Below are 27,145 nucleotides of genomic sequence, written 5' to 3' on the forward strand. Positions count from 1 at the left end.
AAATTTTTACTGGTTATGTTATCAGATGAAGGTGTCCGTGTAGTCATTGAAACGTCACACTCTATTCTTTTACAAGAACTATAAGGTGACAGTGTCAGCATCTAAACTTCACTCTATAATAGTCTATTTGTTATGTTATAAGAATATCTACTCTATTGACGTTACCAACCTGAAGAAAATGTTCCAAAATAGACCTTCTATAAAGGTAGCTGATTGATAAAAAATATTACCTATAATATGTTGATTAAATAAACACTGGCTTAATTATTGGTTTCAATAAAATCTACTCTGCATTTTTCAGAATAAAGACAGACATTTCAATGACAGACGGACAACTCGGTGTATAGTTCATTTGATATACAAGATGGCTGCCACACGCCATCTGAATTTTAATACATTAAGTGTGTTATCCATATTGCTTCAGACCCATCAAATGTATTTTCTTGAAAATAACCTTTACATATTTTGTATGAATTCTAGTAGTGTAAGTTAAATTTGAAGCTACATAAGTTATTGAAGGCAGGTTCCGGCTGACATTTAAATTTTAAAATTAAATATTTGTTACTACTTTTTCTCATTCAAAGATGAGAACAATTTATTCAATATTTCAACAGAGATGTACATCTTCACAATAGAAGAAAGCATGTCCTTTGTTATTTACTGAAACCTGTCTATAAAGACCACTCATGTGAAAAGAGAAAAGTGACCTCTGTAGACACGTAGCCTTTATATAAAGGTATTAAATTAATAAATCAGGACAGAAAACTTTGGGCCTTTAGAGACAGGTTTGATCTTATCTCAAGCATGTGATTTTTGCCGTTAAGTTTGTGACATTCTGATCTCCCAGAGTTACTGCCCTTTATTTCATTCAGTCAGTGTTATAGCGACAAGCTTGACAATTGACGGTGGCTGAGAATGGTTTATTATAGCTCAGTGTGTCCTGTTTTCACACACAGCCTCAAGTGAGCCTAGGAAATGTGTGCTTCATCCTCGCCTCTGTTGCAGTGTGTATTTCTCATTAAGGCTGTAATAGTGGATGTATAACCTGTCAAATCAATAAATCAAGAAGTCATGTTGTAGAATAAGTCACATTATCCCTAATTACTCTGGATGCGTTTGGCAGGTCTTCCGTTCACTGAGGTAGCCCTTGATTTGCATTCATTTATACTGTATAATCATTTTTTTTCATGAGGGGTTTATTTTCATTGATTTTGTGATCATTCTTTATCCAAGAATTCAGATGTCCATGAACTGTTAAAATAAGTAGATTTATTGAGCCGTATTTATCCACAAAATCAAATGTCCAAAATTTGTTTTCTCAACCATGAAAATCAAGCTCCGCAAAAAATATATGTTTTACAGTACATACAGCTGTAAAAGGTTAAGTTGGTGTCTTCATGTACTCCATGTCACTAACATCATTAAAGCGTTTCTTTCTACCACAAGCATACTTAGAAATATTGTAGATGACAGGTGTGGTAACTACCATATCTGTCATTTGTTTAATAATGACATTGAAAAAATATTAAATGTGAATATCACAGGGCACGAATTCCCAACGCACAGCCCATGTACATGTTTATATGTAATTGTGTAACTATAATACATGATTCAGACCAAGAGTTGGGAAGTCTCTATAGTTAATATAGTGAAGTGTGGACTAGATACCAAAATTAAACCATGTATACAAACACCTTTCAAGTTTTTAATTTCAGTCTGAAGCCTCTTGTTTACAACAGTAAATTTGTCAATACCTAGTGCAAAAATGTGATTGTATGTTGAAGATTTCAGACCTATCATTTTCAGGTGAAGGATGTGTTTTATTCTGAAATAGCTATGATTGTAGTAAATGAGGTTGTAATAACATGTTTACTTACAAACAATATTTCAGTTCTGTAACATAACTTGTTTTCAACCTTGAGTGTTTTTCAGTTATTATAAAATGCTTAAATCAGTTATTTTTTATCATTATTACTGATTTAAGCATTTGATAATACAGCACATGAACATGACAATTCATAAGTACATTATAATCAACATCCTCATCATCATCATCATCATCATCATCATCATCATCATCATCATCATCATCATCATCATCATCACCATCATCATCACCATCATCATCATCATCATCATCATCATCATCATCATCATCATCATCATCATCATCAACATCATCATCATCATCATCCTCATTCTCCTCCTCATCATCATCTGACCATTTTCATATGAAATAATGACAGACCTGCTGATGTTAATTTGCTTTCTGTCCAGTCTTAACCACAGATACCAGCCTTGTCTGTCATCACAGTGACTCATACTAATAACCAACATAAGTGTATTGACAGATGATGCTGTTACCTGTGACCTTCACTAAGTTTTTGATAGCCTACATGAATACTTACGAACCCGTTACAAGTAATACTTGACATAGTACATGCTGACGAAGTGATTCATCTGAGAAAACAACCAGGCCATCCTTACCCTGTTTTGACCCCATTGACATCAATACTTTGTACATAGTCTTGATAAAATAAAAAAGACACTAATATATAAGCATCAATATTTTTAATGTTGGACTGTTGACATTGAAATGACTAACAATACAAGTATACATGTACAATATCAAAGACTTTCATAGCTTTATTTTGCTGTTTACAGATAAAAATACTTCATGTCCCATATTGCTTTATCTGCAGAAGTCTGAATGACTGATGAAACTAAAAATTAAAAAAAATAATTAAATGATGTCAATCTAATTAAAATGTGTTGTTACATGGCTTAGTTTATACTAAGTACTACTTGTATTATGATTGATGTAGTCGTAACATGGCTTGGTTCACTGGGTAATACACATAGTTACATGGGGCGCACACTCAGTACACAACAACCATGTAACAGCTGATTTTAATCAGATTTTGTTTCTAAAGCCATAAATAATTTAACATTTTGGCCCCCTTAGATCTGGGCATATTGTACAACTAATAGGTTTAGCATCACTTTTCTCACACTCACTCTCCTTAAACAATTCCTCGTCATACTTATATAATGCTAATTAGATATATTCTTCAATTTATACCGAGATAGAAAAAAGCAAAAATTTACATTAAAAATTATAACATCATATGTCCATATATTGCTTTAAAATTAATTGCTTCTATCAGGCCACAACATGTATCAAACTTTAACTAAAAATTACAAATGATAAAAGGGAAATATTCTACTCTCCTGGAACATTTCATGGGGAAAGAGAAGGTTCCATGTACAACACCTTAGATAAGACGTGAATACTTGTTTGGTCATTTGATGTACATGAATCAAAATCTTAAGGTTGCATAATGATATGTTATACTGAAGGGGATGGTGTCGTCGCTCCTTTGTAATACTGATGTATTGTCAAATATGAAATGAAAATTTTGTAAATTCTTCAAATCTCAAAATCACTCAAAATATGACATTTTTACCCCTAAATTGTCACTTTTCCTGAGAGGAAAACTTTCCTGATATTTTACAGAACTTGTTTTCATGTCACTAAAATAAATCTGAAGTGAATTGGAAAAGTCATGAAGACTTCATTGTAATTTCTCAAAATCTTAAGTTTTTGTTCCAGAAAAAAATTAAATTCATGCAAACACTACATGAATATTTGATAGGTTTATTCCAAGTAAAATTGAAATTACTTTGAAAAACAAAACTTTAAATGTCCAGAGGGTGTTTATTTGGTATTGCTAAAATAATATCACCAGTATATAGATGAGAGTATAAATCTAGGTAACATATTGTAAATATGGTATCTGAGTTTTGTTTATATGTGTGTAAGTGCATTTTACTCTCGGGAAACAGCTTTGTATAAGTTGTATAACTTGTGCCCAATCCTGCTGCAAATGTAATGCAATAAAATTATGTTTAAATCAAATTTTAAAAAATGTCATCAGATGATTATACAAAATGGGGTACTGTAAACATGAACATTTCAGCATTGATCTTGCTTTAGCATTTTACATATTAAAGACATTGAGTTTGAATATTGTCTCACTAATTACGGTAATTGTTACAAATTCTGTAGGTTGTCACTTATATAGCAATTGCTGAAATACGCAAATTCATCAATGGACTAATTTGTTCAAAATAGAATTTTGCACAATAATTTGACAGTGTCTATTGGTTAAAAGTAATTGAAGTGTCACAAAAATAACCTGTTACATGTTCATACATGATACTTCCTACAATAACAGATAAACCTTCGATTTTCACCTTTATCTATTCATCAACCTATACTTACCATTATACGGCATTGCTACGATGTAACCTTACCAATATCTGTTTTGCTTTTTAAGTTCATGAACTGCCAGCAGCGTAGAAATATTGTAAATAACATGAACAGATTAAGGTTTTCTTCCCTTGTAACAAGACGAAAATTGAAAATGATAAGGATCAAACTGCCTTCAGCTGGCAATCATGGGCATCTGAATGCCAAAAGGATAAAACAAATAAAACATGATATGCTGACACTATTTACTAAATTTGACCATATCTTGATGGCAATTATATGCCCATGAATGCTGACTAAAAGCAGTTCAATACTTAAATAAACGTCATCAATGAATCAGTAGATTGTCAATTAACACAACATATAAATATTTTAAACTGCAACAGGAGTAAGTCATATTAAGATTCTTTATTTAGCTTGACTAGCGCTATGAGCCACATTGACGCTAGCTACACACCCAATCAAACATAAATATATATATGTCTACCATTAGTAGTTGTATTATCTAATGAAAAGTTCAGTCGTCTACACACTTCTATAAAGCATTCAATGAAGACTTATTAATTTGTTTTGGCAGTTGTTACACATCCTGTCATCTTTTATAGATAAAATTTATTGTAGCCAAGTTTCCTAAAAAATTTCCACACAAGATACAGAAACTGTACAAAGTGATATCTTAGCAAGTATTTATGGAGGACTATGTAATCTCAATATAAATTATGTAAATCCTATATACATATATACTACTAAACATCACAACCCTAAAATGGACTACACCTTCCAACTCCGGCAAGCTCTACAGAGTAAAATTTGAATCGAGTTAATCCTTAAAGATAACAATTGACTGTTACACATTTTGAATACCAGGTAAAAGATTTGCCTTGTCTTGATAAAAAGTCATGGGTTTGGACCTGTCTGTAGTGTTGCATTGCTTTCTGTTTTTATATACAGTATTTTACAAAGGTCTAGAAAAATATGAGTCTGATCAGTACCAAGATCAATCAGGCACAACTTGGGATCAAGAGAAACATCCACAGGAAATGTAAGAAAGATCTATGATATAGCTCTCAAGAAATAGCAATAACAAACTTTGAAATTCAAAATCCAAGATGGCCACCTGTCAGTCATTTTTTTCTCTAAACAGTCCCAAAATCTAACAGGCACAACTAGGGACCAATGGAAACCTACATATGAAATATGAGAAAGATCCATTCAGTACTTATGTCTCAAGAAATAGCAATAACAAAAACTGTTTATGTACAGACGGACAAAAAACAGGTGTGAGATTTGAATAGCTCACCATCAGATGATAGTGGACGAAAAATGACACAGTATTGTCAAGATACAGTCAAAATACAATCAAAATTCATTATTTCCAACTCGTATCACTCAAAGACCCAGTATAATTTTAAGAGTTTCATCTGTCCCAGCCAAACTTTTCACTAAACATTTGATTTCACTTAAATAGAATATTGGGATAAATCAACTTTTTCAAATTGTTCCGTGGACTTCAAAATAACAGTCAAACTGCACATAAATAAATAGCACAAAAACATTATAATTTTATATTCTGAACTGACTAATATCACATATAACACAACCAACAGAATATTGATGCTTCCATACCATAATGTAGCGATTCAGTCCTACACAGGAACACTTTTTATAAGATGAAAGTCTTGAAGCAAAATTAGGAATCTTTAAATGGACGAACTTGTACGGAATCCGGTTGTGGGTACAATGTTGCAGTAGAGGTCACATTGGAAGTGCCAGGAACAATCTGGGTATTTGAAGTGACAGATATTGTGTTGGGTGGCTGTGAAGTGTTGGTAGTCTGGCCAGGGTTCAACACTGCCATTTGTAATGCTAATGCAGGAGGAACTGGAGCAGCTCTGTTTGTTAAGTCTGTTCGTGAGTTGTTCTGATGCTTCCTACAATACGACGAAGGACGGTTAGAAGAACGTGACGACTCACTGCGACGGTAGGACACAGTCCGCCTTGTGTCAAACCCAGTTTCACTCAAATATTGTAGAGCAGTGGCTCGCAGACAGAGAGGTGTGTAATTGTCATCAACATTGGCCGCTTTACAAATATCAGAGAGAAAACGTGCGAATGTCCGTTTTGACAAGGGTTTCGGGGTGTACCAAATGTTTGAGATCCCAGGTGTTAGACATGCCTCCTTATTGTACTGGTTAAACAAATGTGTGGCATTGACATTAGTTTTTTCTAACAAAAGTCTCAGCATTTTCACTGGACAAGACGATGACTCTGGTACACTGTACATACGTTTATCATGCAACATTCCCCTTGAACCACTTTGATGGTTTTCTTGGTGGCTATTTGCGAGTGTGACATACTCCCCATGTTCATCGCGTTGGAATACAAACGAATGAGGTGTTAATTGTTGATGAAACTCCATACCCCTTGTCACAAAGTACATTGACAAATTAAACCAGACACACTGACGAAGAATGATCGGAGAAGACTCGGCATTTCCCAGGTAAGCAAAGATTTTTTGTAGATGGGTAGGTTCTATGACATGTTTGTGTGCTGTTGGCTTACAAAGCCCAGATCTTTTCCGTTGTTTCAGCAGCCCATCCAAAACGCCATTTGCATGTTTGAATTCTTTATCTCTGACAATATCTATATTCCTATGTATATTTGCTAGATGTCTGTTGATTGCTCCGCGAATGTTTATCAGTGTGTTGCTATGGTACGCCTGTTCGTTCCTTTTATTATTTGGTCTGGCACCATAGTAGAACTTTCGCAGCAATTCCGCCAAATCTAGCACACTAACTGCTGCCATATCAAGAGGTTTACCTGAAACTTCTATGTTCCAATCTGAAAATGACATTCGATTACAATATAATCTTTTCATTTCAAGAAGTGATTAAGTTATTTAAGCTTTGTTTTTATTGCTGAATATTTTTGCTACAACCTTGCTGAATAACATACACTGCAGGGGTTAAAGGATGACAAATCCTTGTTTTGACCTAAAATAAGCAGAACTGTTATGACATGGCATTTAACTAAAAATAAGTTTACTTTTAGTCTAGGTAAACAATTTGCAATGATAATCTTGTTTTCCCTAGCTGTTAATATATTTAGTCTTACTTATCAATTTTTGATGGATTATGGAAATTTTCTGTTACTTTTTAAAATCGAAGTTATCAATTCGCGATGATATCCTCTCGTACAGGAATTCGTCAGTTTCAGGTGAATGTTGTATTTCATTGAAACCATTAACAGACATCTTGGCCAATCACAGAAGCAGGATTTTCTCAGTCAAACAACAAAGTATATAAAGCAATATATCATAACATAACAGTATGATTAAAACAATACCTTCTGTAATATTCTGAGTCAAGGTATCTAAGGTTGTGTTTTTACCAGGTAATCCTACCTTGGAATAACTTCATTCCCCAAGCGGTGTTCTTTTTGGTAGATATGGCATGTCGAGCATCAAACAACTCATCAAGCTCTTCTTCAGAGGCCACTTTGAATCTTTTTGGTCGTGGTCCATCATCAGAAACTTGTGAGAGTTGTTCTGGAGATGTAATAGCACTCGTCGTGACTGGCGTTTCTGCATGAACATTAAATTGGCCATTAATACACAAATTCACATACTGAAACTATATTGATCAACATAAATAGATACCATATGTTTACATATTACTTAGAATTTGCATATAGTTTTATGGTTACTTTCACTTTTGTCTTTCTTTCATTCATGGACACAGATGTAATAAGAGACTGCGATCTCCCTCCTCCCACAGCATCACCAGATCAATATTCCTCGATACACTAGGCTCATTTTGCTGGATGAATCATGTGTATACACTCTGTCTTGGATGTCATTTCTTCAGACCTCAAACAACATCCTTGATACTCTAGTGGTTACAATCACTTTCCCTCTCTGTTCCCCCTGGAAGATGTCATGGCAAAATTGAAGGTTCCATGTGCAACCCCTTGTAGACAAGACAAAGAGACTAGTTTGATCCTTTGATGGACATCAAACAAATAACGTATATTGGAATGTTCTAATGGCTTTAAATTGGGTGTCTGTTCTTTGTTATCATCAGAAGGAGCATATCAGCCTGTGATTGGTCAGTTTTTTTCACCTGTAACCCATTCTAGATTAATCAAATTATGATAATGTGTTTAACCTCTGAAGTATCGAGGATGCCAAGGGAATAATATCATATATGGGTGGAGAATAATATTATATATGGGTGGGGAATAACATTATATATGGGTGGGGAATAACATTATATATGGGTGGGGAATAACATTATATATGGGTGGGGAATAACATTATATATGGGTGGGGAATAACATTATATATGGGTGGGGAATATCATTATATATGGGTGGAGAATAACATTATATATGGGTGGGGAATAACATATATATGGGTGGGGAATAATATTATATATGGGTGGGGAATAACATTATATATGGGTGGGGAATAACATTATATATGGGTGGGGAATAACATTATATATGGGTGGGGAATAATATCATATATGGGTGGAGAATAATATATATGGGTGGGGAATAACATTATATATGGGTGGGGAATAACATTATATATGGGTGGGGAATAACATTATATATGGGTAGGAAATAACATATATATGGGTAGGAAATAACATTATATATGGGTGGGGAATAACATTATATATGGGTGGGGAATAACATTATATATGGGTGGGGAATAACATTATATATGGGTGGGGAATAATATTATATATGGGTGGGAAAAACATCACATATGGGTGGGGAATAACATTATATATGGGTGGGGAATAACATTATATATGGGTGGGGAATAATATTATATATGGGTGGGGAATAATATTATATATGGGTGGGGAATAACATTATATATGGGTGGGGAATAACATTATATATGGGTGGGGAATAACATTATATATGGGTGGGGAATAACATTATATATGGGTAGGAAATAACATTATATATGGGTGGGGAATAATATTATATATGGGTGGGGAATAACATTATATATGGGTGGGGAATAACATTATATATGGGTGGGGAATAACATTATATATGGGTGGGGAATAACATATATATGGGTGGGGAATAACATATATATGGGTGGGGAATAACATATATATGGGTAGGAAATAACATATATGGGTGGGGAATAATATTATATATGGGTAGGAAATAACATATATGGGTGGGGAATAATATTATATATGGGTGGGGAATAACATTATATATGGGTGGGGAATAACATTATATATGGGTGGGGAATATCATTATATATGAAACAAAAGGAATAACTGACAAGTCTGTGTTTTTTCTATACTCAACATTAAAACACATCTATTTGTAATGATACTTCAAACTGCACAAGCTTTTCTCTCCTGCAGAATTAACATGTTGGCTACTTGCTTTTTCAGCGTCTCTCCCATTTACGCAGCTGGATTCTAACCCTTCTATTTTGCTTTTTGCTATAATTTTTACACGATGCTCTTTGTTGAGCATTTTCTCTTTATTTCGCAAAAGGTTCAATTTCTGTTATATGAAGCAGTATTAGACATATACATTAACTTTGTGTTATTTCTCTAAATCAATAATTTACTACTCTATATTACACTATCACACTTTCTCTAGACCACCACCAGTATGTTCTGCTGTAGGCTATTTTTAATTCAACAGAGAATGATTATTTTACATTTACACTGAGATTTTGGGAGTGTTTAACGACTTTAGTTGGCATTGATATGTTGTAAAAATGATTTTAAAACCAATAGGTTTTGGTAGCTGAACATATATAGCTAGTTATGTTACCATAGAAAATAAAGTCAATGGACAATTAGTGTGCCTTACTTTAAAAGTTAAAATTTCTTATATCAATTTTAGCCAAAAACGGAAAACAATAGAAATTAACTTCATAACATGAATAAGGATCTACACCTCTAAGAAGTAAAAACAAATCCAGTTCCAAACTTTTTGTCTGATGAAAATTTCTTGAAAGGTTTGATTTTAAAAAAAGATTAAAAGCTAAAAATTAATTTGTAGCTGCACTACTTTTTCTGGCACAGACATCAAGATATGTGTAACATGAAATTCAGAAGTAAAACATAGTTGTATGTTAGTTTGTCATCATCAATATAAATGACATCATTCTATTTACAGTACCTGTCACTCAAACTGCATTCATTTGACAATAAATGCAATCACATGACAGTTTAATGGTAAAATAAGACCAATCAACATAACTCACTTAGTAGATATATATATTTGTACTACATGAATATATATTTGTATTACAAAACCATATATATGATCAATGAAGTATTAGCAACAGTACGGACAAGCCAATTGTCAAATTTTCGAGGCAACCTGCCCCTTTATCAAGACACAAATATTACATCACATATATAGTACATAAAACAAATACAACGTTATGAATTGAAATCAAGAGCAGTGGTGTACTACTTATATGTATATTTGTACCACATATATATATTTGTACTACATATATATATATTTGTACTACATATACATATATATTTGTACTACATATATATATATATATATATATGTACCATATATATATATATATTTGTACTACATATATACATATATTTACATATATATATGTTTGTACTACATATATATATATATACCACATATATATATATTTGTACTCTATATATATATATATATATATATATTTGTACTACATATACATATTTGTACTATATATATAAATTTGTACTATATATATATATATATGTACTACATACATTAATATTTGTACTACATATATATACATATTTTACCATATATATATATATATTTGTACTTCATATATATACCGCAGTATTTACAAACATTATACTACTGATATCAATTTATGAATTTCAGAAAAGCCATTAATGTTGCCATCATGAGATTGGTTGTTAATCAAAGTGTGCGGTATGGCGTTCATCACAGGACCTTAACAATGACATAGATACAGTCTGCTGTAAGTATGATTGATGTGTATCATGTTATGGGACATTCACTCAGTATAGCTTACATTGTATATCTATCTACCAGCAAGGAAAACTTTTGTATTTTGAAAAGTATCATCACGCTGAGGAAAATCTCTAATTTTCATTGCTTAATCAGTCATTTGTGCGAGACAACATTACACTGTGTATTATACACTGCCTCTGGACATGTATACAAGTAGCTGTTATCAAATTAGTTATATTTTGCACATGGTAAGGCAAGGGAAGCAACTCTTTCCCTCATACAGATAACTGGTTATAGAATAATGAAATTCACAACATGTACATGTATTTAACATTTTAACCTTGAGCCTCTTTACACACTGATTCAATGCATTCATATGACAGAATTTAAAACTTGGCAAACCTTTTAATAAATGTCATCGACATAATTTATTCAAACTTGATGTTTGATATAATTTACAGTTTCTTTACATCCTATCAACAGCCAAGGGCATTTAAGGATGTCCCAGGTTCGGATGGTGGAGGAAAGCTGGAGTTTCAAGAGAAAAAGCACCAAGCTGCAACCAGTACCTAGTATGTAGGCCTCAAACCTGTGACCCAAAGGTGGAGGACAAGTGATCAAGATAGTTAGACATCTTAACCCCTTGGTCAACGCGGCCCCGCAAACCTAAAGAGTTCAAGATATCTCAAACAACTAACGAAATTTATTCCTCAACCAGCAGGTCTACATGTTATCTTCTACACTGTGTATACAGCTGTGTGACGTAGATCATAGAAAGACCATGAACGGTTGTATCATGATTACAATATTAAATATAAATTACCTCCCTTAGTATAAAAATCTCGCTGGAGTTGGTTACATATATAATGGTTTGATGATAACACCTGGCATTTCCAAATCAACAAAAATCAAACACATGCCACCATTTTATCTGCATTCATCATTTTATTGTTATTTATGAAACATCATCTATATCTTCTCCAGACATTGATATGATGATTAAGTAATCCAAGAATTTTTCATAAAGTTTATATGATGTTAAATTTTTATATTCAGTGCGAGCTCATTCATAACTATACATCTTCATGTTTATATAAAATAATTGTTTTTCATATTCCCAATGCCAATATAAGTTTGAGTAATTTAACACTTAAGATCTGCGAGATATAGGTGACATGTCACTGTAAGATCATGTACAGTAGATTTCACATCATAAGATGATGTTTCATCCTGACCAATAAAGATCTGCTTTGAACGATGGAGAAAATACTGCTGTTTATGTAAAGCTCCTTGATGTAAGAGGACACCAAAAGTTGTTCCTTCACAAGTACATTTTACTGTCAAATTCATGAAAATTACTATCTATTTAAATAATGTATTGCCATGAATATTTGTACCTTCAATTTTAGGCCATCAAATAAGTTTTATTTACAAAAACAGTTAGCAGACATAGCAGGAAACCAATTTTACAATCAAGTTTTTGGGTACTAATAGATGGAGATGCATTTTTTCTATATTGCAATTGAATAAATAATATCTATAAAGATTTTCAGAGTAATCTTCAAAGCATTTTATCTCTTGACAATGATTTTATTCACCAGTTGTAATTATGGTGTCCTGTGTTACACCCAGTTCAGAATCCAAGTTCCAGACCTATTTTGCAATAAAAAATAGATACGCCTATTATACACCAGAAAATTGTTTATTGTTAGATATAATGTCATACAAAGTTGTTTTACATAGAGTATTGTCTCTGCACATTCCATCATCAAAGTAGTGAACCTATTGCAGAAACACTAAATTGTGTTTGCTGTTCTTTGCGTCCTAGGAACAACCAGCAAAGGTCTTTCTTGCATTATACAAGGCTAATAATCAAATATATTGGTCACATTGAGTGTAATTTATCAGGACGTAACAATGAATATTAAACCGCATCAATTGTGAAAAAATAGCTGTAAAATGCAAGTTTATTAATTAATTACAATTACAATTAATTAATCATTGCTAATTGGTAATTGGTAGTATAAGTTAGTATGTTTTGGTTGTGGGAATGTATAATATATATCGGTATGATTTTCTCTCTCTCTCTCTCTCTCTCTCTCTCTCCCTCTCCCTCCCCCTCCCCCTCCCCCTCCCCCTCTCCCTCTCCCTCTCTCTCTCTCTCTCTCTCTCTCTCTCTCTCTCTCTATAGATATATACTTTAACCAAGCATAGATAGAGTGGTGCAGAGAGAGGGCTAGTTATACCAATACAATGCTATTCTGAATTCATCTCCAATTTAATTCAGATTAAGTTAGTTCGGAATGGACACCTGCAATCATTAATCTCAATAGTCAGTGGAGATTGTTGACATCTAACTGGTGAGATAAGCTTTCAATCTCTCTCACAGTGGTCAACAGCGACAAGTTAATGATTTCAATGATTTAATTGTTTATAAGTTTATTAATTCTGCGAGTCCGTGTGGAAGTTAATAATATATGATAACCTTAAGAGGTTAATAATTGAAACATCAGCAGCAGTTAGACACATGTTTTCTCTCTGTTCTCACATTGGAAATTTATTTTAAGGTAGTACAGACACATGTTGAAAAGCCGGAAACCGATTTGTGATATGCATCTTTTATATGATGTCATAAACATATACTTAAAACTTTGAGTGATGTGTATCTACTTAATGTGCACATGTAATTTTGGGGGATGAAAATTGCACAATGTGTGCACCTAAAACTTCAGTCAAAATCGATCTGCGGGAACCAAGAAATCTATTTCAGAATGTTCAACTAACATGTCAGACCAATGATATCAAGTCCAAACCTTCAAATTTGTTTTCATTTCATTTACTGATACATACCCATTAATTACCTCCTGTTTAATCACAGGTACAATACAATTAAAGGAAAACAATATGTTTGTGGCCTTCTTGTTTATTTTCTTTGATAGGCTTAATCAACAGCGTTCAGTTTTGAAATCACAAGTACAAGTTCATCTTTATCTATCAATGACCAAATAAGGTAATTACGATCTTCACGAGTTTTTTTCAAATGAAATGTAATGTAAGCATGCATATGTGTATGGTCAAAACGAAAACAATGATAATGTTACATTGTAAGATAATCGGGCCAAGACGATTCGCTCTATGTTATCAGACAACAGATATATTACATAAACATCAAATTTAATAATGAATTACATACATAGCCTAATGACACTCTGTATACTGTTATGTCAAAGACAACTTCTACTATTACACATGAAAACGGACTATGTGCTCACAGCTTCTGGTTCGTCGTGATATCAGATGTAAATGAGAATAAAATTAACCCTGTCAATTTCTTACCAGTAGAACATGTGTGTCAAGAGATAATTATATTAGGATCAACATTTTTTACAATGTCCCAAATAGAGTACTGTCCTTGCCGTTCTAGTTTTCTGTCTTGTTATTAAGTATCATGTCTCAAACAGGGTACTGTCTTTGCCGTTCTAGTTTTCTGTCTTGTTATTAAGTATCATGTCTCAAACAGGGTACTGTCTTTGCCGTTTTAGTTTTCTGTCTTGCTGTTTGGTATCATGTCTCAAACAGGGTACTGTCTTTGCCGTTCTAGTTTTCTGTCTTGTTATTAAGTATCATGTCTCAAACAGGGTACTGTCTTTGCCGTTCTAGTTTTCTGTCTTGCTGTTTGGTATCATGTCCCAAACAGGGTACTGTCCTTGCCGTTCTAGTTTTCTGTCTTGCTGTTTGGTATCATGTCCAAAACAGGGTACTGTCCTTGCCAATCGTTAATTTTCTGTCTTGTTATAAATGGTAGCATGTATTTATACATTTAGTCCTGATTTTGCAGAATGCTGACTTTGATAGTCTGCATTGATATATACAGTAGTTATCACATATTTTATTGTTGTTCAAAAATAAATCATCCAATTCATTTTGTGTAACATATAACACTAATAATCATAATGGCTGCCTTACAGAATCTTCAATTCTTCCATGACAAAAATAACTTAAAAGCCCTATAGCTACATAGAGCGTGCACCAAGCACTTTGGACATGTATTATCTATAAACACTGCACATTACCTGGTTTGTAACTGTATACCAACATACTCGGAGATAAATGGTTCTTATCTTAATGACCGGAACATAACATTATGACACGATTTACACAAGCGCTAAATCATTTTATTTTTTTAAAACATGTTCACAGGTTTTTCACTACATTTGCTATAATCGCGACACAAAACCACTTTTACAAGGACATACACAACCACAAGGCAGAAATAATACACAAGTTAACATCATTCTCAGTATATCTTTGGATGTAACATCTATGACACGAAATGTTACATCCAGGTGCTAATTTTTTGAATGTTGTAAATCTAAATTAAAGAACATTTCTGAAAAGTTGATACATTTCATCAATCTTTTCAATCTTAATCCATTCACCTTGTCTCATTACATTGAAAAAAACATATATTAACATTAATTTTTGCTTGTGAAAACACCTCTCGACTATGGACAAATGGTATTGTGTCCATTCAAAATGAGACTTACAATAGAAATTGTGATGTAAATATTTCATAAAATTATAAAATGTTTTGGTAGTTACATCATCGTTTTAAGAACTTTCAATTGATAAAATTGATGTTTCATTCAGCAAAGGAGTGCAGTTAACACACATTTTATGACCCCAAATTCCTCCACATATTCTAATCAGCTAACTGACTATCAATTGATCACTGATTCAAATATCTTGAAAGTTTACAGACTCTAGATAAAGAATTTTAAATTAAATTCTTTCTATCCTTATCAGATCTTTCTGATGGTCTTTGCTAACAAATATTTCTCTAGGTTTCTGTGACCATAATACATATATCTCAGGTGATATATCTGATAAATATTAACTTACTTTCAGTTGCAGTGGGTCCCATTACATATGTGCCTTCATCACCACTTGGACTCGAAGTTTGTTCAACAGACTGCCAGGAAGTGTCGATATCTGTATCATCATCGGGAGTCTCTATTTTGATGGTGTCCAAATGACTGTCTGTATAATTTTCATCAACAGCAGTGTCATCCTCTGTGTCTGTAGCATCCATTTCTTCTGAATTATTCACTGTGCAATTTCTTTCCCTGTGACTATCAGTATCCATGGTTTCATCGATTAATTCGTCCTTGACCTCTTGTGACTGACTTTCATTTGTATTTTGCGATATGCCATCAGAACATTTGTAACTCCCATCCTCGAGATTTTCCAACACAACACCTACGCGCTGCGAAGATGAACCCGCGAGATGAAAAGAATCATCTACAATCTCTGTTTTGATATGTTGTACTTCATCAGTGTACGTTTTGTCAGTCTCTGTATTGTCTGATTCAACATTCTGTGAATCACTTTCCCTATGATATATGCTGCCCCAGTTGTCTAACACAGAACTTTGTGACTTGTTCTCAGTTTGATTGATACAATCGTCAGGAACTTCTACCTTTATATGCAGTGTATGATTTCTATTTTTAGTATCACTATTGTTCGTTTTTATCAGAGTTGTACCTCCAGCTGAATCACTACATTCCTCAGGGCTGTCTTCCTTGATATCTTTTGTTTGATTTTCTTTCATTCCCTGTGAACATTTAACCTCCTGACCAATTCTTTTCTGTGATGATTGAGACAAAACTCCCCCACTTGTTTGTAAATGACCTCCTGTGTTATCACACGTTTTCTGTAAAGAACTCACAAAGTACATACTATTATCAGAAGCAGAATGTAGCACTCTCCCTATTGGTGTTTGATGTCTATCAATCACTTTTGAGACATGGCCCGTATTGTCAAAATGGTGTTCTGTGGTTGATGTTTTTTCACAAGATTTTAGTTTGTCCTTTTGTACTCTATTGTTCAGGAGTCTTTTGCAGTGATTTACAAGTGTGTTGACGCGATACTCTTGGGCCAGGCATATTAAGTCCTTGGCAATGTTTTCAGTAATCTCTTGATCAACCTTGTCGGTGTACAGGTACCTGTGAAAAAACAGTGGCAAAGAGAATTTCATTATCAGAAATTTGCAAATTGTATGCCAAATTTCCTTCCCATAGGGAGAAATGGGGCTCTCAACCTAAGGGAGAAAATTCTTAATGGCAATCACAGGGGTTGCCGAGTGTTCAGCAATACATTTTCCCTGAGTGTTTTCCTATCCTATCCACATAGGGTGAACAATTATTTTTCTTCTATCCTAGGCCTATTTGGCTTGGAAATTAAAAAAATTTGAAAATCACATCTCATCTAAAGAGGGGCTAACAAAACTTTTCCCTGGGCCTAAACAAATTAATTACATAAGTTCTTTTTATTTTCCGACACCTATATCTTATCTATCAAGCTAGAAACCTGAATCATATAAAACCAAGGACTGACATATTTCTGTATACATAACACAGAAGTCATAATTATTTTCCTTCCATACTTTCAAATTCAGTAATTTTTGCTGGAATTTTCAGGCAAGACCAGAACACAATTTCAAAAATTTCGGTGAATTCCATTACTGATAGAGGTAGTGGATTCTCAATTCAAGCCATTCCAACAGGTTGTATGGACCCAAATATCTTAATCCCAAAAGTCCACAGTAAACATTGGATTTTCTATGGTAAAGTGAATACATCACATCATGTAATATATTAATGATTGTTTTAATTGAGAATATCCACATGGTTATATTACCTAATGTCAATAAAAATGTTTTCTGAGAGGTAACATTTTTACAACAAACTTACATGAGAAATATTTCTTCCCAGAGAAAATGACAGATATCTACCTTTCTCCGTTATAAACAGGAATCTGTTTATGAAGTGTGGAAGAGTAAAAAAAATCTCCATAGAGCTCATGAGAATCTAATGGGTATATTAACACAAAAGATTAAAATGGTAAGTCAAAGTCTGTTATATAGACCAACATCTTTCAGGTAATGTAGAATTTTACAAATCTCAACAGTTTCAAACAGGTCAATGCAGTCCAATAAAAAACATTGAACGGTGAATGACTCATTACATCATGAACTATGTGAACATGTATGAATGTGTAAGGTATGTATGAATTACATCTAAAAGAACTGACCTGAGAAAAATATTGAAGACATTCTTCGGAGCCTTTGCAACCTTGATTGACCACTCAGTAAGGACAGGGTCGGATTTCTGTGTGGTCAACATGTCACAGAAAACTGGACTCCGACAGATCAGTATACTTCGATGACCTTTTACTACATCCTGTTTCTCTCCGACAACAAATCTCACGTCTGAGCCAATCTTTGTGTCAAACAGATGTTTCAGACAGATAAGCAGGTTACTGTCTGACTGCCAGCCAGTGGAGAGAACTGATGCAGTCATTTTTTTTTTCTGTAAACAGAAACAAAATTAAGAACAATTTATACAATTTGTATTACCATAAATATCTTGGAAAAAAACCAAGAGGCTAAAACGTATTTCCTGACACAAACTTAGAGGAAAAGTTTATTATCAATCCTATATATTCACATTTTACATGTTTCGGCCATCATCAGAGCCTGATGACAGCTTGTCTAGCTAGCCAAAGTGCGACTGAAAAATATTGAATCCAGATGTTAAGGTTCCATCTTCTATGTCCTTGGTATGTAGCATCCTTCATGGGTCTCTGGTGACTCATTCATGGGTATCCATTTTTCAATTCCTACAAGAAGTATCGATCTACTACCAAAGAAATCCAGGGTGTTGGTTCTATGCTTCTCTGTCAGGAGTCCTTTTTAAATCCCATATATTGTACACTAAAACCAACATATACAAGATATGCCTTTATTATTAGAATACACACCTATCTCATACATGTACAACCTCCACTCTGTGATGTGGAGACCGTGATGAGGATCACAGGGATTTAGCACAAATTCTCAATCCTCTGTCCATTTTATATGTATTACAGTCACTATGATACATACATATATATATGGACATTGAGACGAAAATTCATGTCAAATCCCTGTGATGGATGTGAGCATTGAATTTTGCAACCTCAAGTGAAGATTTTTACAACCACAAGTGAAGATTTGCGGTGTGTGGTTTAATGTCACAGACCTGTGAATGACTAGCATGTGCTGACAAAGGACCTCTCACTTACTAGACTTACGCTCAACCAATCGAGCTGAAGAAAAGTTCTCGCTAGCCGAGCGATATTTTGCAGCTAGTATTTACTAGGGTCATGTAGTCTAACAATAATTTAATTCTTGTCTTTGTCACAGTTAAAAACATAAATAAATTATACATACTCTAAATACTTCTGGAAACGGTTAAGTATTTATGTTGCAATTTCACAATGAACCAATTGCAAGTTTCCATGCTGTTTATACCCCTATCATCACTATTATGTAAACTAACATCAGAGACATACATACGTCTCTGCTTACATTCATTTTTTGGCGACGCCTGTTTAAAAAGGCTTCTTAAGTGTTTCATGTCTGTTATTATTTCAAATAGTTACAATTAAAAAGTTAGCTCATTGTGCCATCGTTGGCATCACTAAAAGTGGAAACTAAAGTAAGAAAATGTATTCAATACGCGTTTTGGACATTTGATTATAACATTGATCGGCTGCGATCACAACTATTTACCGACATGGAACATCGGTACATTTGATTGCGTCGTGATAAAATAACAGCTCGAGAGTCTTACAAACATTGTATCTAGGCTCGAGATATTTTTCAAAAAACGCTTACCAGATCTGCATATATAAGCCAGCAGGACTCCTATTGTCATTTAATTATACTATATCCATCTCTCCTCACCGTAATGGCGTTTTCTTCCTAGGAAAACTAAATAACGCGAGGACATTGGAAAGTAACAGGGAACTATTGGAATGAAATTTTGTTTGCATTTTTATTTTTGACTGAAAGCTTTTTTATGTTTTAGTCAAACAGTTGAACTATGTCAATCAAAAATAACTTTCCCATTTGACATTTAATATGAATTTGTTCATTGACTTTCAACTTTTTTTTTTTGAAATTTCAACTAATCCGGAAATCGACTCGAAATTCACACACACACTTCTGGTTCCTGTGAATTAACTGGAACGGTTGGGACTGGCTGTTGACGGAGGGTGATTACGTGGCCAGAACGGGTCGAATGGAGTGGACATGTCTGTCTAACAAACCGTGTAACAAGGGTAATTATCATCTATATTAGTTTGATATGGGTTTCTTGTATTTATCACGCACAGCAGTAATCGTCACAAAAGTAGACTACACCGTCATATCATAGAACTGTCTGATTGTTACTCCTTTATTTTACTAAACAAAACACGACGTAATACGAGTCAGGTGGTGCCAGGAAAGTTTGAAGTTTTCATGCCATGTTGGCATTCTTTGTTTAAAGTATCAATAAAACGAAACGCCAACAAATATCGGTTAACTGGCTATGGTTAATGCTTAAAGAAATGAAAATTGTATTGAGTTTGATGTTTCATGTGCTTGTTTGTATGACATCATGATATTGGTTCGCGTTATATGCCGAGTATACAAAGTTCAATGGAAATTTCATACCAATTTTTAAAATATATGTTTAGAAATAATTAAATGTAAGTCCAACAAATTCAGGAGAGTGAAAATGCTGTCATAGTATTTTGAACTCCAGAGTTAGTTAAGGGGGAAAGCAGAGCACCTATATATGCTCCATGCCTTTCACTTCAGGAGGAATTTTTCTCAGAAAGATCAAGACCTTGGATTTTATCCTAGACACAAACGAAACATGATCTTAAACAAATAACCAGTATAGAGCTTTGCTCTTATTAATAATATCCGATAATAAATAATTCGACAAGTATAGGAGTAACAACACTAATATCTAATACAGAGACCTATATTTACAACTAAGATTGGATTTCCTCCCGGTTTTCAAGATGCAATTTATAATGCTACTTTTATACCACTTCCTCAAAAAAGAGGTAAGTGAAAACTTAACATACCTCAAACACTCACTTATGTATTGCATTCTAATTAAAGACTTTCCCTCTCAAAAGGTGTCAAAATTTACCTTACCATGTCATGTATATATCCTATTTCCTGTAACAAGAACACACTTATCTATGGCTTGTAGAATCACCAACTGTAACACAATAGATCTTATAAAGAATAATTAATATCTAAATGTGTATTAATTAACACTCACTACTGCTCTAGTACTATCTTCTAAATATCATTATTCATTTTCACAAACATGCTAAAGAACCAATGTGAAAACTATTGAATGTTGGTGGGTAGATCATGTAGTAACCATGCTGATTTAATTATCAGCCTTGTACCAAGACCTGTCAACATCTCGTGCCTATCTCCTCAGTACTCACTATTCAGACCTGAAACCTTAAATGTGTTAATTGTATTTGTGGAAACTCTTTTCAAACTTTTCGTATTAGTTTATGATATGGTTCTGGAATAACTGGAATAAGTACTTGCTACCTACTGGTGTTGTATGCTGTTAAAATGTGTTGGAACCTGGTGTGAACAAATAGATTTGCAGTAATTTAGAACCTGGATTGGAACTTTTTATTTACTACAACTGAAGCACATATTCACACCTGAAATGTTATACAGCCTACCAACTGATCTTCAGTTAACCCAAAGAGTTTTGATTCTCTATCCACAATTTTATCTTTGCCTCTAGATCTGTCATGGTTGGATTAATCCTCAGTCAGTATGTTGGGCCCCTAGGCTTTTACTGCAGACTGGATATTGTAGTATATAATGGAATGTCAATTCAATTTTTATTTCATTTATTCACAGGTGGGATGAAGGGGACAGTTCAATCAACAGAGAATAAAGCCAGGTATGATCTGCTGCAGAACAATAAGATTTGTTTAAAGATTGAGCCAGAGGAAGGCATGTGTGAAAAGACTTGTGTAGCAAATGTGGAACCAAGGGAAATAAATCTTGATGAATCAGTATCATTCATAAAGGTTGAATCAGAAAACGACATACATCAAGAGTCATCAGTAGCAGATGAAGCATCAAGGGAGGCAATTCTCAGTGATTCTGTCGTATCTGAGTCTTCTATCAGTATTGAGCCAGATAACAGCACAAATAAAGAGACATCTGTAGCAGATATGACACCAAGGGAGGTAACTGTGTGTGTGACTCCTGCAGAAAAGATTTCTATAAAGACAGAGCCAGATAACAGCATAAATAAAGAGACATCTGTAACAGATATGACACCAAGGGAGATAACTGTCTGTGTGGCTAATGCAGAAAAGTCTTCGATAAAGATTGAGCCAGATGATGACCGACATAGAGAGGCATCTAAAGGTGAACCAATGGTCAGATGTGTGACACTTATACTCCCAGACGATGGTATTTATTGATGTCTTTTGACTTAATTTTCCTGTTTATATTGTCTAGTAATATAAATATGTTCTACTGCAAACTTCAATTTTTTCTACCACTATTTCATCTCTATTTCCTCTACCCTTATTTTTCCCTGGTTCACTAATTGTGGTAAAACTTTTATTCAACACTTTGTTTGCTCTGAAATTATATATCAATGTCTTCAAAAATCACATGATGCCAGACAGACATTAGACAGTAGAATTCTTCATTGTATTATGCATATTTGTCTAAATGTTTTTTTATTCTTTCAGCAAACATTGCTCTGAACTCTTTCACTTCTACAGATGAAAACAATACTTGTGATAAATGTGGGGAATGTTTTTCCACGTATTCAGATCTGAAGTGCCACACCGCAGTGTACCACAGCGAAAACCTTGGTACATGTGCAGGCAGACACTCATGTAGTACTTGTGGTGAAAACTTTGATACACAAGACACACTACAGAAGCACATGAAGAAACATGCTGATTCAGAGAAAGCTTTTACATGTGACATATGTGGTAAGTACTTCGATGAAAGAAAAGATCTAGCTATACACATTAAAACACACGGTGATGAAAAGATGCAGAAGAGAAAACATTCGAAAAATGAAAACAATGTAAAAGAAATCGGAAGGAAATCAAAGAATATTTCAAACACAGAAAATTTGAAGTGTGACATCTGTTTCAAAAGCTTTCATAGCAAACTTTACCTTAAAAAACATCAAGCTGTACATTCTGAAGTAAAAACTTACCAATGTGATTTCTGTGATAAAAAATTCAAAATGGCTGATGGATTAAAGCAGCACCTACAGGTACACTCAGTTAATAAACCATACAAGTGTTCAGACTGTGGTAAATCATTCAAGCGGCAAAGTCATCTCAACACACATTCTGCTATACATTCTGGACAAAAGACTCACAGGTGTGATCACTGTGACGGGGTATTTAGTGACCTGAGTGGTCTGCTGCGACATCAAGTAGTACACACGGGTGAGAAACTGTTCAAGTGTGACATCTGTGGTAAATGCTATGGTAGGATGGGGACTTTGCAGAGACATCTTATAATTCACTCCGGTGAGAAACCACACAAATGTGACGTTTGTGATAAAGGATTTTCCGATACAAGTGGTTTGAAAAGACATATGATGATCCACACAGGAGATGCTCCGTTTAAGTGTAGCTTATGTCGTAAAGCATTTATACACTCTACTCATCTCAGCCGACACATAAAGACACATAATAAAACCACTTACAAATGTGATCACTGCAGTAAACATTATACAAGTCTGGCACTCTTAACAAAACATACAAAATTACACAAATCATGAAAAAAATTATTTCACAAATTCCCTGTTAATATACTTGTCTTGAAATAAGGCCAGGTAATGTTAAAAATTCTAGGTCAAGGTCACACTTATTAATTACAGGATAATGAGATGAGCTTTGTTTGTAATGCTACATTAACAGTAATAGATATGGATGGGCTTATTAACAGGCATAAGTGTATGGATGGATAATGTCAAATCATTGTTCTTCAACAACAAAAAATCCTTTTTCTGTGGCACCTGATTACGTCTATAAATGCTGCTCCTGAAGTTCACTAGTACCAGGTACTGAAATTCATGTAATCTTAGCTCACCTGGCCTGAAGGGCCAAGTAAGCTTAGGTCATGGTGTGGCGTCCATTGTTCAGCATCAACTTTTTCCTATAAATAACTTCTTCTCAATAACCAATGGACCAAATGGTTTGATATTTGTCTGTTCCTAGGATAAAACCTTTGCGAAAAGAAATGACCTTGCCTTATATTCAAAGACACAGGGGTCAGATTTGTTTAAACATTTTAACAACTTCTTCTCATTAACTAAAAGTTCTAGAGAAATGATATTTGGCTGGTATGTTCGTAGGATGAAGGGCGACAAAGTTCAGAAAAGAAATGATCTTAACTTTATTCAAGGTCACAGGGGTCAAATTTGTTAAAACCTTTAAACGATTTTTTCTCATGAACTAAAAGGTCACGAGGCATGATATTTGGCTGGTATATCTTCCAGGTGAGCGCTGCAGGCCCATTGGGCATCTTTTTTATCTATCATTTTGTAGATTTAAGCATTCGCTTATTAAAAGTGCATACTGGTACCTACAAAACCCAACAAAAATCAAACACCCACAAAAATTTAAAACTCTCAAGTAAATATGTATGGACATTAGTTTAGTACACAATATATAACATAAAATCATCAGCTTGTGACTTGTAGTCATTTTTTTTTAAGTGTCCTTACATTTGTTTATTGCAGTTGGGTGATAAGTTTTGTAGATTCTGCTTCATTGTCTGAAATTTTCCATTTCTGTTGATCTCCACGACTGTATCAGAGTGTAGAATGATTATAGTACATGTTAGTGATGGGAAAGCGGTTAAAATCTGCAATCAATCATTGTATACAAGTTGAAAAGGCATTTCAAAGTAGTTAATTGATTACATATTCATCTGATTGTATGTGAAATATTCAGAGGAAAAGAATGCATGCTCCCTGGCTGTATTATTTTCTTTTTCTGAAATCTTAATGTAAAATGCCTCATTTACCTGAAATGTATGTAATATTGAATAATTATTGGCTCCTGGCATCTTTATCATGAACAATACGAATTTTGTTTTGCTTCAACAAAAGAAAACATTTAGGTTCCGATAATCAATTTTGAAAAATCATTTCAAATCTTTGCATCAGCTTAACTGAAAAAAATTGAAGCTGAACCAATTTTGTATGAGTTGTACCAATATGTGCCCTGTTTGGTGTAGTTTTGTACAAGTTGTACCAATATGTGCCCTGTTTGGTGTGGTTTTGTGTGAGTTGTACCAATATGTGCCCTGTTTGGTGTAGTTTTGTACAAGTTGTACCAATATGTAACATGTTTGGTGTGGTTTTGTGTGAGTTGTACCAATATGTAACATGTTTGGTGTGGTTTTGTGTGAGTTGTGCCAATATGTAACATGTTTGGTGTGGTTTTGTGTGAGTTGTACCAATATGTAACATGTTTGGTGTGGTTTTGTGTGAGTTGTACCAATATGTGCCCTGTTTGGTGTAGTTTTGTACAAGTTGTACCAATATGTAACATGTTTGGTGTGGTTTTGTGTGAGTTGTACCAATATGTAACATGTTTGGTGTGGTTTTGTGTGAGTTGTGCCAATATGTAACATGTTTGGTGTGGTTTTGTGTGAGTTGTACCAATATGTAACATGTTTGGTGTGGTTTTGTGTGAGTTGTACCAATATGTAACATGTTTGGTGTGGTTTTGTGTGAGTTGTACCAATATGTAACATGTTTGGTGTGGTTTTGTGTGAGTTGTACCAATATGTAACATGTTTGGTGTGGTTTTGTGTGAGTTGTGCCAATATGTAACATGTTTGGTGTGGTTTTGTGTGAGTTGTGCCAATATGTAACATGTTTGGTGTGGTTTTGTGTGAGTTGTACCAATATGTAACATGTTTGGTGTGGTTTTGTGTGAGTTGTACCAATATGTAACATGTTTGGTGTGGTTTTGTGTGAGTTGTACCAATATGTGCCCTGTTTGGTGTGGTTTTGTGTGAGTTGTACCAATATGTAACATGTTTGGTGTAGTTTTGAAGATTTTTGTCAAAATCTCTCCTAAGGATGTGAAGAAATATATTTTTAGCTGTTCATGATAGAGAAATGAACATTTGTGAAATATGCAATCTTTTTACTAAGAATTTTTATTTGTTTATTCTAGTTAGAAAGATGTGAAACTAATGTTGTCAAACAGAAATATACTTGAGCGTTTAGTGTGTGATCATGGCTGACATGAATTCACAGTTGCCCGGACTGTTTATTTAATGTTGTGTTACAATTAATAACTTTTGCTATTTACACAATGAATGTCATTAATTTAGTAGACGTAGACTTTCAGAAATTGTTAATAAATTTAATCTAGTCAGTGTGCTTTTTTTCAGAAATACAGAAATATTCATGCATCACTAATTTCTGAAGCAATTTTATGCAATATTTATTCCTAATAATTTCTAATATTTGATTTTTTAATCTAAATTATTGAACATTTTGTTTAATTTATTTTCCTTGTTACTGATGAAAAGTTCATCTATAAAAATGAAAAAGTTTTTTTTCTTTTTTTTTTCTTTTCCCTTTATTTTTAATGCTGTTTTGGACCAGTACTAGTCTTCCATTTCTTTTCTCGTGTACTTTTAATGTTCTCAAGTCTTTTTATTTAAATACAATGTTTGCTAGTATGTAGAAACATATAGTTTGTATATTGTTTTGTTATAAAAGTAATATATATTGGTGATCCAGAGCGGTGAGGTGATTTAAATGTCAAGAAAAATAAAATTTTATCACATTTTTCTGTTGTTTTGTTATACTTTTTTTTGCGTTTCAGTTGTGTGTTCTTAATTTATCAAAGATTTTGTGAAAAATAAACTTTAAAAGTTGAGCAATATAGTCCAAATTGTGTAGCTGATGCAGAGCGAGGGGAGATAACTCTATGTGAAGC

General features: G+C 33.7%; 2 protein-coding genes across 2 annotated transcripts in view; one reads left to right on the top strand and one right to left on the bottom strand.

Moving 5' to 3' along the window:
* Window positions 1-2,565: 2,565 nt before the first annotated feature.
* The window catches only part of LOC132562993 (uncharacterized), a 32,351-nt gene continuing 7,771 nt past the window's right edge, over window positions 2,566-27,145 (bottom strand). Inside the window, exons 2-5 of the mRNA XM_060227759.1 lie at window positions 18,365-18,642; window positions 16,175-17,277; window positions 7,677-7,856; window positions 2,566-7,114 (exon numbers count right to left, since the gene is read on the bottom strand). Coding sequence (XP_060083742.1) covers window positions 5,964-7,114; window positions 7,677-7,856; window positions 16,175-17,277; window positions 18,365-18,642 — 2,712 coding nt within the window. The 3' untranslated portion in view covers window positions 2,566-5,963. The remainder of the gene's footprint in view (window positions 7,115-7,676; window positions 7,857-16,174; window positions 17,278-18,364; window positions 18,643-27,145) is intronic.
* Window positions 20,383-26,633, top strand: LOC132563005 (zinc finger protein 883-like). The gene is made up of 3 exons (XM_060227770.1): window positions 20,383-20,437; window positions 22,050-22,613; window positions 22,901-26,633. The coding sequence occupies exons 1-3, from the start codon at window positions 20,398-20,400 to the stop codon at window positions 23,956-23,958; spliced, it is 1,662 nt and encodes a 553-aa protein (XP_060083753.1). The 5' UTR covers window positions 20,383-20,397; the 3' UTR covers window positions 23,959-26,633.

This window comes from Ylistrum balloti, unplaced genomic scaffold (genome assembly GCF_031769215.1).
Source record: "Ylistrum balloti isolate Yb309-2 unplaced genomic scaffold, AGI_CSIRO_Ybal_v1 Utg371556, whole genome shotgun sequence".
In the NCBI taxonomy this organism is placed as follows: domain Eukaryota; kingdom Metazoa; phylum Mollusca; class Bivalvia; order Pectinida; family Pectinidae; genus Ylistrum; species Ylistrum balloti.

Excerpts from the sequence above, each read along its gene's own strand:
- LOC132563005 (XM_060227770.1), top strand. The coding sequence starts at position 20,398 with ATGGAGTGGACATGTCTGTCTAACAAACCGTGTAACAAGG. Across the intron at positions 20,438-22,049 it reads TAACAAACCGTGTAACAAGG|GTGGGATGAAGGGGACAGTT; the intron begins GTAATTATCATC and ends ATTTATTCACAG. Across the intron at positions 22,614-22,900 it reads ACTTATACTCCCAGACGATG|CAAACATTGCTCTGAACTCT; the intron begins GTATTTATTGAT and ends TTATTCTTTCAG.